This window comes from Felis catus, chromosome B1 (assembly GCF_018350175.1).
Source record: "Felis catus isolate Fca126 chromosome B1, F.catus_Fca126_mat1.0, whole genome shotgun sequence".
NCBI classification, from domain to species: Eukaryota; Metazoa; Chordata; class Mammalia; order Carnivora; family Felidae; genus Felis; species Felis catus.
The window spans coordinates 53,773,257-53,787,200 of NC_058371.1; the positions used below are offsets into that span (position 1 = coordinate 53,773,257).

Here is a 13,944-nt window from a genome sequence, read left to right on the forward strand (position 1 = left end):
AGAGAGGACCTTACAATATGTATTTCGCGTACTGATTTCAGTCTTAACTACCAGATAAAAGTTAAAGAGGCTGGAATACTGAAGTACAGAGAGTATTCTTATTTAGTGCGTTCACAGTTGTCGATATGTAATGGTAGCCTAAAAAGAAGCAGCCTAAAAACTAGGTGATAGAAAATAGTAGTTAAGTTTGTGGGCTTTGGAACCAGAGGAGTTGTATTCAAATCTGGATTTGCAGCATGGTAGCAGTCTTAGTCAACTCAAGCTCCTATAACAGAAGACCATAGAATAGGTGATGTAAAGACCACAGACATTTATTCTCACAGCTCTGGAGCCTGAGAAGTTGAAGATCAAGACACTGGCAGAATCAGTGTCCGGTAAGAGTCTTCCTCCTGGTTCATGGATGGTGATCCTTTAGCTAGTAAAAGGCATAAAGGGGCTCTCTGGGACCCTTCCTCCAAGGGCACTAACCTCATTCATGAAGGCTGTGCCCTTACAACCTGATCATCTTCCAAAGGCACCACTTCCTAACGCTGTCACCTTGGGGGTGAGATTTCAATGTCTAAATTTTGGAAGGACATATTCAGTCCATAACAGTAACTATGAGACAAGTTACTTTACTTAAGCAAGTTACTTTATTGTGCCTAAGTCTCATCTTTAAGATGGGAGTAGTTTCCTCAATGGTGAGGATTGAAAGTGTTAATTTTAGACAACAACTAAGAAGATTCAGTAGTTCTATGGACACTACTAAGAACACCTCCTGGCATGTTAAGTGTTATAATTTTTCTCTAATAATAAATGGCTGGTGATTTGAAGCCTTCCGTGTGACATGGAACCAATTCAACATGACCTGCGAATGCAGAGCATGATGAACACAGTCTAGGTCCTAGAAATACCAAGATGAATAAGACCTGGCTTTTGTCTTAGCCCATGGGATATATTAGCCTAAAAGGAGAAAGATACATAAAAAGATAATGTCAGTCTGGTGGAGCTAGGTCAATAATAAGATGAATAATTTGATGTTTGCTTAGACATAATTTGTTAGAATATCACTATAGATACTTCTCATTGAAATTCTCCAGAACATACTCATTTTGGTATCCCCTTAGCCAAGGTTTTTGAAAAATAGAAAGCACTTAGAGATTGTGAAATAGAATAATTAACTAAATAAATAACGTTCAAGTGGTGCTAGCCAGCAGTCATCCTGTAGAACTTGCCTATAAATACATAGAATTACAATTGTGAAGAGTGGACTGGGAAAGGGTTTCTGTAAGGAAAGGGGAGGTAGAAGCTGAGAAAGCCTGTCCTGGTCTGGACATCTGGAGAAGGTTTCCCTAAGAATATTTTGTCGAAGCTGAGACCTGAAGGAAACCCAAAAGAAGGAATGTTCCAGATGAAAATAAGAGGGATGAAAAGCTGCTGAGGCAGGATGAGGTTTGTCAGTTGCTTTCAGATTCCAAAATATAAAAGAAGGGAAGTATAGTTAGAGCATAATAAGCAAGTAAGGAAGTGGCATAAGATGGTAAATATCAATCCTCAGAGGCCTTCACTGACCATCCCTATCTAGCATAACTCTCTTCACCCTGCCCTTCTCTTCCCATTATCCCATTGTGGTTTCTCTGTTGCACTTCTTTTAAATTATATCTGTGTTTTTATTGTATGATTTCCCCAAATGGAATGTAAGTTCCATTAAAGACAGATTTTATTTATCTTACTCATCTCTGTAACTACACACTAAGAACTGAACTTGGGTACATCAATGGTGTTCAATAAATGTTGAATGAAAACAAAAAAGATTGAATGCATGTGGTAAGAGAAGTAAGGTGGGGGCCAATCATGAAGGGCTTGACCTAAAACAGATTTGAGACTTTAAATTAAGTGAAAGCACAGGAAGAGTTTTAAGTGGAAGGAGACATAGATTTGCATTTAAAAATAATCACTTATTGTAATTATGTCGGGGATAGAGTTGAGGGGCTGAAGAACAGGTTATTGTGGTTGGGATCAATGGGATGGCCATAGGAAGGACAGAAAATGATAAATTTGAGAAATAGAAAGAAAGTATAAATAACAGGGCTGGGTCTTTGATATGAGAGAAAAAGAGGACTTCTAGTGTGGGTATGAACAACTTCAGAGTATAGCCTTTTAATGGGGAGTAGGAGGCCGTTGTGTTTGTTTCCTATTTGTTTGGTAGAGTCTGGTAGAGCTTCATAGCTTTGTCGTTGTTGTTGTTGTTTTTCTTATTTATTTTTATTTTTTTATTAGAGAGAGAGAGAGAGCAGGGGGCGGGGCAGAGGGAGAGAGAAAAGAATCTTAAGCAGGCTCATCTTCAGTGCAGAGCCCAACGTGGGGTTCAGTCCCACAACCCTAGGATCATGACCTGAACCCAAATCAAGAGTCGTATACTCAACTGACTGAGCCACCCAGGTGCTCCATAGCTTTTGTTTTTAGTCAGAGTAAATTTGAGGTGCAGGGGACCTCCAAAAGGTAAGAAAGCTGGCTAGAGAGTGGTCTAGTCAGCAAAACTAGATTAGGGGTCCATGAGCACAGAGGAGGAATTGAATCCATGATAATGGATGAGGTTGAATAGGGAGAAACTTCAGAGTTAGAATAGAAGAGTGGCTGGACTGTATCCCTGAGGAACTCAGGATGAGGAGGAAGAGCCCCCAAAGCAGAGTGTGTCAGAGCAGAGGAAGAGAAACCTGAAAAACATGGGTCATGGGAGCCCTGGGAAGAGTGGGCTCCAAGAAGGAAGCAATCTTCAGTACGGTGGCTTCGAAGGAGTCTCCAGGACAAAGGTCCTCCTGACTGGTGCATTTAATTAGTAAATGTTTAGGTTTTATTTTCTCATACTTTTCTATTCAAGGGGTACTATCGAGAAGGGATTGTTGCATAAAATTGAATCATGGTTCCAACAGCACATTGGACGTTGGGACTGTTGACAAGGTGGTTCAGAGGAATGAACTGCCTCTTGATTGAAGTCTTCCCCAAGAGACAGCAACAAGTAGAGGATGGAAAGACGGTGATGAATCTGAATCACGTGGGGTGTGTTGTATATCATGAGTATGTTGTGCATGTGTTGGAGTAAGAACTGTTGTCCATATTTTAGTTACTATCCCTAGAGTTCCAAACTTCCCACATCCTGAGTTTGCTGTACCGAGATGAGCAGTGAGGGTGGCAGAGGAGAAAAAGAGTTGAAGTTGGCAAAGGGGGTCAGAGAAGAAGACAAGGAAAGTAAGCCCATCAGGCTTAACACTTGGGAGCTGTTCACAATGAGCAGAACCCTGGCAGGCATAAATGGCGTATACCTATCTCTGTTGTCATTGGAAATATTCATTGGATTAATACGGAAATTAAATTTCTGATTTATCTCTGGTTCACAACATTATAGATTCAGGTTGTTAAAGAATGAGCACATACTTTGTGAGTCATATTCTTCCAGGAATGGTGTAGCTTGAGATAGCATTTTTGAAATCTGTATTATATCTTCCAGGACAGTATGTATTTGAGGGCAGCCAAAGATTTCTGGCAAATTGTAGAACTCATGAGGTTTAAATCTATATTTTATAAACAATTGGACACTTAGTACAGCCCTGAAATAAAATGCCTGGAAGTCACACTTAAGATAGAGGAGGAGATGTTGAGGGCTTCCTTGTTGGCATATTTCATATGTAGGTTGACACCGTTGTAAGCGTCAAGAAATGACCTCTTTTTAAAAGTTAATTAATCCATTCCAAGACATGAACAAAACATCACTTCAGAAAGCGAAGCTACACATAAATCATCATCTGTGATTCATTTTTCACCTGTATTTTAACATTTTACGCCTTCATTTATCTGTCCACTTATTCAGCAAATATGTGCACACATGCCAAACATTATTGCAGTGGTGAACAACTCAGAGATGACATCTGCCCGCAAAGAGTCTAAACAGAAAGAGAATAAGAATAGGCAATTACAGTGCAGTGTGTTCAGTTAAGCACAAGTGCCATGGGATCCTGAACCAGACTTGGGCAAAGTCTAGCCTGAGACCCAAAAGGCCAACTGAGAAGGGTGGGAGAGGGGTTTTTCTTCACTTTAGTATTTACTGCTCTCCCCATCATAGACTTCTCTCCTTTGAACCACAACCTAAATTTGATCAAGGTTTCCAAGTGTTGACATCTGACAAAAATAACATCATTAAATATGAAGAATGAAGAGAGAAAAAAATACAGAATATACAGACAGCACAGAACTAGTCAAATTTCTAAAGCATAAGATTTTGATCTCTAAGGTACATTGAGTTCCAAGAAGTAATTAGTACATCTTTGCTTGCATCTCATCTATATTTCTGCTGTCCTGGATCCACATCTTCTTAGGGAAGGGACATTTGTTTCTATCAGTGGGGAAGCAAAGTTCTAGGTAATTATCCATTTCCCAGGAAGAATAAAAAAAAAAAAAAAAGCTTCGCATAAATATCTTTCATTCTTAATCTCATTCCTGGCAAATGAGAGAATATTTTTTCCCACATCTAATTGGCATGACTAAGTTATCTAACACAATGAATTATCTCATGCTCATGGCACAAAAGGTGATGATTTTATTGATATTGGTTTCATGATACAACACTGTGTGTAATACAGGCACATACATATTCAATAAGAAAAGATACTAAAACTTACAGAAAATTTTCATCCTTAAGCAACTGACATACCGCAACATTTGTTCAATTGCATCATCAAATCACCACACCATTAAGCTGAGAGAAAAATTAAAGCAGTTTCTTAAAGGTTACTGACTTGTTCCCTCCAAAGGTCTTTGGTCTGTATGAATCTGTTTCTAGGAAATAGGGACATACTTCCTCCTTTTTACGTTCCTTTGTTTCGCTTCGCTTCTTTTTGTGTTTTTTTCCTATCAAAAATAGTAATACTTTTTTTTTATAATTTTAAATGTTTGTTTATTTTTGAGAGACAGAGAGAGAGTGTGAGTGGGGGAGGGATGGAGAGAGAGGGAGACATAGAATCTGAAGCAGGCTTCAGGCTCTGAGCTGTAGGCACAGAGCCCAACGCGAGGCTCAAACCCACAGACATGGAGATCATGACCTGAGCTGAAGTTCGATGCTTAACGGACTGAGCCACCCAGGCACCCCAAAAATAGTAATAATTTTTAAATTTCTCTGTTCTGTTATTTTCTTTTTCCTTTCTTTATATTCTCTTTCTTACCTTTGAGGTGGCAGAAGACAGGAAGACCCTGTGGAGCTAAGGGGGTAGTCAGGGTCAACGATGCTGGCTGGGGTGGGCAGTACCAGAGTCCAGGGGTCAAGGACATGGTCAGGACCAAGGCAGCCAGTGGGGACTTTGGGTGTGAGGCCCCAGTCAGTAAGGCATCTGGGATTAATGGGGCTGAGGCTGGAGGGGGCCAGCGGAATTAAGATATTAGTTACATACAGGGAGACTCTTCAAATATATGTTAAAGATAATCAGACAAGCTTGTCACTGTCCAAGAAAGTGTTACATCAGTGAAAAGAGTGAAAGCTAGAGTGAACCCTGTCATATTGAGTTGGAATTAGAGATGCCAGTGTGAATTCATGTTTTCAATATAGATAGATAAATGATAGATACAGAGATAGATGATAGACAGGTAAGTTATATATATGTTGTATATATAATAATAATTATTATATAATACATTATAATATATTATATTTCTCTATATAATATATATTATATTATACATATTTTATATATATTATTATACATAATTATATATAATATATGTATCATATATATGTATATATACCATTTATCATATATATTAGTTATATATGTATGTATATCATTCCTAACTCTGTCTACTAAGAGGGCCTATAAGTAGTTATACCCAGGAAACAATGAGCACACCCAGTGCCCAGATCCTTGGTTTCTAAAAGTCATTCTTCAGTTAAAAAAAAAAAGGATTCTTAGAGAAAGCCCTCAGTCAAATACTGGAACAAGAAATTACAGATAAGTCTGGAATGCCTTATGCCAGAAAGTGAGAAAGTACCCAAATCATGGAGACTTGCCAAAAGGATGCATGGCCTAACTTCTAGGGACTCCTACTGACCCAATCTGTGTAATGTGAGCATCAAAATAGTGATGTTAGTGCATGGTAACCCATTGAACAAAATCATTACTTGTCTATACTGATATAAGTAATGTGGAAGACAAACTTCTCTTACTGTAGAGTGCTAACTAATGAATGTAGATGGAATGATGGAATTCGGAAATCCACATGTGGAATCATAGTGATAATTGATTCAGACAAAAATCATCAAGGTCTAATGGATGAAACTTAATGAGCAAGAAGATATTTATTTACTAAAGAGAAATTGGTAACTTTATAATAGAGAGACCTAGTAGATAGCACCTTAACCAACTGATCAACATTGAGTGCTTTCTGATATGATACACTTGAAGAACAGGGCATCACTGTTCCTATTAAAATCCCATAACCTGAGTATAAAGTAAAGAAACATCAAATAAGCCAAAAGTGGGAGACACTAAAAAAAAAAATCTGGTCTGCACTTATCCAAAATATCAAGGTCACAGAAGGCAAGAAAAGGCTGACCATAATGTTCCACATTGAAGCCCAAAGAGATCTGACGCCAAGGGACAGCATATAATTCTAGATTAAATCCTGGACTGGAAGGACAAATGTTTTTCTGGTAAAAAGGGCATTATTTGGACGATTGCTGAAATGAGAATGGGTTTTTGGGTCGGATGGTTGTATTTTACTAACATCAATCTGATTTTGGGGGGTGTACTAGAGTTATATAGGAGGAGATTGTCTTTTTCTTTTAGAAAATACACGCAAGTATTTTAGGGTAATGAGGCATCGTGTTTGCAAATTACTCTCAAGTAGTTCAAGGAAAGGCCATAAATGATAAAGAGAGAGAGAGAAATATATTTGACATTTGGTCAAATATTAACAACTGGAGAACTTGGGAGGTTTTTTGTTTGTTTTTTATTTTTATGTTTTTTACTGTCCCTGCAACACGTTTGCTAATGTTAAAATTATTTCAAAGTAAAAAAAAAATAATGAAGAAAACATGGAACTAACAGGTAAATGGCATTATCTATATTTCGATGTTACTTTATGCTTTCTTCAAGCGTTGTTCCAGATTTCACTGAAGGTAAAATTACATTTCCAACTTATTTTGTCTTAATCATACATTTGGTCTTGAGCCTCAGTTGACAACAAACTTTATTTAGTAAAACATACATAAGTTTTGATGTATGATTAATATATAAACTTGCACAATTAATTTCTAAAAAGTGTTTATTAAGCTCAAGAAGTATTGATCTTATTCCTTTCTTTTTCAAGATGATATAAATGGTACAATGTAGAATCAGATGTTCAGTTTTGTACTCAGTGGAAACAACAGTACAAGTCAATTTGCTCACTCTCTCTTTCTCTCTTGGCCAGGTTTCATATGTCAAAGCTATTGACATTTGGATGGCAGTATGCCTCCTTTTTGTGTTTTCAGCACTTCTGGAATATGCGGCTGTAAATTTTGTATCTAGACAACACAAAGAACTTCTGAGATTTCGACGAAAGAGAAAGAATAAGGTAGGTGATTAAATGCGTTGGGTTCACTGGGATACCAATTTTCACTGGACAGTAAATTTGTTACATTTAATACAGTGGCACAGAGAGGAAATGGAATCTGAGGACCCAATCATATGAATATTCCTTTGGTTTTGTCCAATCGAAACTGAAATTGTCAAAAATAGCTTCAGGGAGAAAATGGTGACACCTAGGTCTACTTTACACAACATATCTGGTGACATGAGAATTTATCAACTTCTTTCTAATGTACTTCCTGGAACAACACCATTTTTTGCTTCAATTAACAAAATATATCATTTCTTACTTGCAGCGTGAGGATCTTACCAATGGTCTGACTTAACATGTCATCCAATATAACTATTAAAGTTGTTCCTTTTCATCAAACTAATTCCTTTAATTGTTTCCATAAACCAATATCTATTTATTAATGCTATGATTCATGTAAAAGTATGTGGAAAAGTTTATGCATACTTTCATGTTGTTAAGTTGTTTATTCTGAAGCTCTATGGGAAACACAAGAAGGTGCTATTTTTGCCTGGCTACACCTGTTAAATGAAACCCAGAAGAAATTGTATTTAGAACATCATTAGAAGACCACAAGAAGTTGTAGAAATAATCTCATAATTGAATGTAGATGTGCAGAATGGGGTCGTTTTCCTCTATTAAGACTTGTAATGTCATCTCTGTTTATATGTGCACATACGTCCAATCAACCCCCTTTGCTTTTCTGTAAGGGAAAATTTCTATTGACCAGCATATCTATGAGTTTACTTCTTTTAATATGAAAATGCCAACTGACATTTAAAAGCAAATGGACTCACATGCAATAGAGAAATGTTAAAGTTGTATGCACAGGAGAAACTATGTCTAGAATCCCATATATTGGAATATTTAAGTCAAAACATGCTCAAATCTTCAACAGAGTAGTTTGGTTCATATAGTATGCACTTTTAAGGATGTTGAAAGGATTTAATTTTTTTAAGGATTCCTTATAGTTTCTGAATTATTTGCTGCAATTTATATATTCCTTAAATTTTGTAAACCCCAAGCCCATGATCTCTCAGTACTGAGCAGTAAACATATTCTAACATGATAGTGTATTCAGTCCTATCTATTTGACTCCCCCAAATCATAAAAAATACCCAATTCACAATAGCATGGAAGGAACATCAGGATTGTGATTCTCTGAGCAACACATTGGACTAACACAGTGCTTGGGCTTATATTTGATCAAGTTGTTATGAAAATAAAAGCACATTACTTATATATTGAAACACATTTTGATGGAGAGATTAACTTTTCTTTATCCTCTTCACCCCATCACACCCCCGTCTACTGGTTTCCTTGTACCTTTCTCATTCTTTTACTGTCTCTTTCCTCTCCTTCTTTCTCCCTTTCTACTGCCTACTTGCTCTCTTTTCTCTCATGACACTTGGCACTGGCTGAAACACTATCACAGGACAAAAAAAAAATTCTCTATCATAAGGGTTAAGCTTCTGTTTCTTCTTTCCTTGTAAATGACTGATAAGGACCATTTTTTCCTTCTACTATTAATACAAAGTAATGCTTATTTCCTCTTCTCATTTTGGTTTGCTTTTTTGCTTTTATTGTCCATTTCTCTACCTCCCTCCTCATTTCTATACAATTTTAAATGTATCAGCCAGGTGCTGAGAAGTATTAGGTACATGGTGTCCAAATGAGGGCTAAGAGCTCAGGCATTTTCCACACCTACCACATATCCAACAGCCATAGTGTCCAATGGGTAACATGATAGACTGTACTGTAAGTCTAGATGCTCAACTCTGGTCCCTCCTCAAAAAGGATTATCCTACCAAAGCAGCTCTTTAATTTTACTACCTATGAGAATATCAGGATACATACTGAAGCCCATTATTCTTTAGTTCACAGAAAGACCACAAGATTAAATTTTCTAGTGAGAGGCTCTCTAGGAAAATACGGAAATGCACAAATAGTAATACCTTATTATTTTCTAACGACCAGTTGAAATATACAGGGAGCAAATAATGTAACTGAGATTTAGTGCAGGAAAAAAATAGCTTTTTTTTAAAGTTCATTTCATACTTTGGGGGTTGCATACCTTGCATATGTGAAATCGATTAATGTGTATGTGAAAATGATATATGCAATTAAAACCAATTGTGCAATTATATTTACTCATATATGACTTGATTCTCTGGTTTCTCAATCCCTCTTGGTCCACTTTACCTTCCCACAGACAGAAGCTTTTGCATTGGAGAAGTTTTACCGTTTCTCAGACACGGTAAATTCACTTTCTTAACTCTAAGTAGAGAAATGTGGTTATCAGTAAAAAAGCAGACAGCATATTCTGCACCCAGGCAGTGTTTGGTGGGGAAACATAGCCCCTTGTATATTTAAATCCAAACAACCACCATCCCCCTTCAGCTAAGGATATTCTCGTCAAATTCCATTTGTCTTCCCTCACTCAGTGAAAAGATATTTAAACATCCTTCATCTTATCAACTGAGATAGTTGATGGATCAAAATGATTTTTAAGTATACGTTAAACAGAAATAACGCATACAATCTTCTAATAGTCTCCATGAAGGAAATAATCATTTGCTTTAGCAAAATTAGTTCAAAAATTAAGGGAAAATTTATTTGCACAAAGAAGTTCTAACTGTAGCCTTTCTTGTCAGAAAATAGAGACCTAAAAATAAGGCAAAAGTAAAATGCTTTGTCCAACCCGTGTATCTTTAGAATCCATTCTTAATGTTGAGATTCTTTATAGTAAATGAAAGAGTTTGGTTTTGATAGCAGCATCCTTTGAACTCTTTGGTGAAAAAGAGATCACAAGGTCACATGTCCAAGTATAATAGCTAAACAGTTAGAAAGTTAATCTATACGAGAGCATATTATTTGCTTGACTTGGCCACCTATGATATAGCATTCAGTGGTTGAATTGAAACATGTCCAGGCCAAGAATTTGGGCTGGGGAATCACAAACAGTCCAGTCTACTAAACTAAAATTTCTGGAATAAAGTGCATTTAAAAATACCTCCCCAGATGATTCTGGCTCACATCTTGGTTAAGAATACATACAGTGTTAGATGAACAGATAGGAAACATGTTACATTCATCTAATTGAAGGATTCTCAATGTCATAGCAGGTATCTAGGGCCAGTATTATTTTAAAGCACTTACTAAATTTTCTTATAATATATAATTGTTCAACTAATTTTTCTACTAAAATTGCAGATTTGTTCCAAGCATAGCTAGCCACATCTCCTTTATTTTTTCATCCCTGAAAAAAAAAATCACTTGATTCAATTACTTTTACTTAATTATCTTAAATATAAATTTTAAGAAAAAATGTAATTGCATTGTATTTGCATAACACAAATAGTAGCCTCTTTGGGAGACAATATACTTAAACCCCTAGTAATTAAGCAGTTAATGCCTATAGGAACTTTAGTTCCTATATATTTAATTAAATATTTAATTTAATTCCTATATATTTAATTAAATATTGCTTTACAAAACAATGCAAAAAGAACTCTGATAAAAAATTAGGTTTACCTCAGCAACCATTATAAATACTTATTTTTTAAAAAGAAACAAAATGGTAATGCAAATACATTCATGGGAAATTATATGAATTCCACTTTTTTTATAATATTCCAATCCTTGTGCAAATTTGGGGATGATTATTTTGACTTTCTGAAAACTATTTTTCTCAAACTAACAAGTCTTTGAATTCATCATTTTTAAAACCTGTAACTTGCTTAGAAACAGTCTGAGCAATCCAAATCTTTAAATCAAAGTAATCTAAATGAGTCTAAATGTTGATCCAATACCCTATATTTTCGCGAGTACTGGTTTACATAGCTTTTTTCAAGCGCTCTGAATTGGCAGAATAGGCAAAGTAAATAAAATAGCCTCAGTATAAAAAGTTTGTCACAACAGGGGGCCTTATACTAATGTAAATATTATTCCTAGAAAACTTTTAACTTGGTTCAGAATTGGCTTAGCCTTGTGTGGAATCTCTTATATTTTACTTTTTCTCCATTAAGGTATGAGCGAGTGAATCTTTGGTCTATTGTGAAAGAATACAAGTTTGCTCTTGTATCCAAATTTCCCCACCCCACACTGTCATAGCCTGCTGTGTGCCGAGTACCCACTGCACCATGTCGTAGACGCTTACCCCCAGTGCTGTATATGTGTGGGTGTATGCATGATATGAAAGTGTTTTGGTTAGAAGTTGCTCTTCCCACATGTGATATCATTACTTTAGTCCTGAAGGGTTATAAAGGTGTGCCCAAAATGTTTCTCAATACATGTTATTTGTGGAGAGAAATGGATGATGTGGGGTTGCTTTAATGCATTTGACAAAGCTTCTTCTGCATCACAATGTAATGATGCAATGGTTTACTGAGAGAAAACATATTCACACAGTATTCCAGTACCTCTGTCTTCCTGCTTGTTATTGTGTGTCCATTGCTATTTATATACTCAAATGAAAGAAAAATGAGCCATTAGTTCTGGATTTGAGAAATAACGGCCAAGTTTATATTTTGCTAAGCACAATGGTTATCTTGGGGGATGGGCTAAATGGGTGATGGGTATCTAGAAGGATACTTCTTATGATGACCACTGGGTGTTATATGCATGTGACAAATCACTAAATTCTATTCCTGCAAGCAGTATTACACTATATTAACTAAGTAGAATTTAACCAAAAATTTGAAAAAAAAAAAAAGATATCATTGACTGCATTTTGACTATCTGTACAAAAGCTTGTCATTATTTTATTGACTTATGTATTTATATGCTGTCTTACCTCAAAAGTAACTCAAGGTAACTTCTAAGAATAACAAATAGTTGTTTTTTCTGCCCTGTACAGTTTTTCGGCTCTATAGTTTTAGGACACACACACACGCACACACACACACACACACACACACACACACACACACATATCCATAAATATATATGTATATATATCCATAAATATATTTATATATGTATATATATATCCATACACATATATGTATGTGTATATACATACAGTATTTTGAAGGGATGAGGCTCCATAGACAGTTGAAAGCAATGTGGTACCCATATATATTAAATTATATAATAAAGTTTCCATTTAGCTCAGTTTATGCTATACTCTGGAGTATAAGATATTTTTTAAGCAGGAAAATATTTCCTACAAATTTCTTTGATACATGCCCAAGGAAGAGTAGTTTCCCAGTCATTTCAAACTAAATTATATTTGAATGACTCTGATATGGGACGGGTTCAAAATTTCATCCTCTCAAGTAAACCAAAAATTGTTAGAATTTAACGATTTCCTGCAAACAAATATTTAGGGTCTGTGTTAAACACAGCTAAATCTTGGAGCTATATCCTCTCTGAAATATCTATTTAGGAAAATAGCATTCAATAAAATAATGTGACCTCTACTTAATCTAATTTCACATGCATTATAGTGACTTCCATCTCAAAGTTAACTAAAACACATTTACAGCTTTTTACTTATGTTGTCTATCATAACATATTATCTGATGTCTCCCTTTAATTCGAGTTGGCACTGAACGAATCTGGCATATCGTGCTAGAAATAGATACATGAGTATTTAAAAGAATTATTTCCTTGATTTCTCATCAATCTCCTAAAATGTATGTATTCCATCTTTGTTTTATTTTATCTTAGCATTCACCTTTTTAAGCCTACATTTTACCATGTAAATAACTTCCAAACCATTTCTGAATCTAATTTCAATATATAAACATAAACTTGGCTAATTCATAACTAATGCATGTCATCAATAATAAATGCAAAGTTCTCATGAAAACTGGATTTTACATAATTTTATATTGACAATTGACTTGCAACCATAATGTATTTTTAATCTCATCTATAATTGTATTCTTTGAAGTTTTCCATTTTAAAATAATACGGAAATGTATATAGATGTATTAAACTGATATGTATTTTGGAAAAATAATTTTTAATTCATTCCTATATTTCATCTTACCTCAGAATTTTCTAAGTGATGGAGATCTTCCCAACAAAAATAAGCCACTGTTATGTTTATTAGTAAATTTTTTTTTCAAAATCCACACACTTTGAAACCCTGTAAATGGAAATGAACAGCAATTCACTTTTCCTTCCTTTGTTACTCTCCTATTTGGCAATTAGAAGTTACAGAAAATTGTTGAAACAGAAAGACCTTTGGCATAATTACTTGACATCTTGATTGTATACAGAACACCCAAAGGCACCTACCAGGGGAGAAAGATTAGGATGAAAATAATGTAGTTAATGCTGTTGTACCCCACAGCAGTTCACATAATAAATCATCATTCATGCTGTCAT

General features: G+C 35.5%; 1 protein-coding gene across 2 annotated transcripts in view; it reads left to right on the forward strand.

The window, feature by feature from the left end:
• Nucleotides 1-13,944, forward strand: part of GLRA3 (glycine receptor alpha 3) — a 199,553-nt gene that overhangs the window by 173,822 nt on the left and 11,787 nt on the right. Inside the window, exons 8-9 of one of the 2 annotated variants that reach the window (XM_023252660.2) lie at nt 7,438-7,581; nt 9,818-9,862. In XM_023252660.2, coding sequence (XP_023108428.1) covers nt 7,438-7,581; nt 9,818-9,862 — 189 coding nt within the window. The remainder of the gene's footprint in view (nt 1-7,437; nt 7,582-9,817; nt 9,863-13,944) is intronic. The other variant, XM_023252661.2, reaches the window with a different exon arrangement.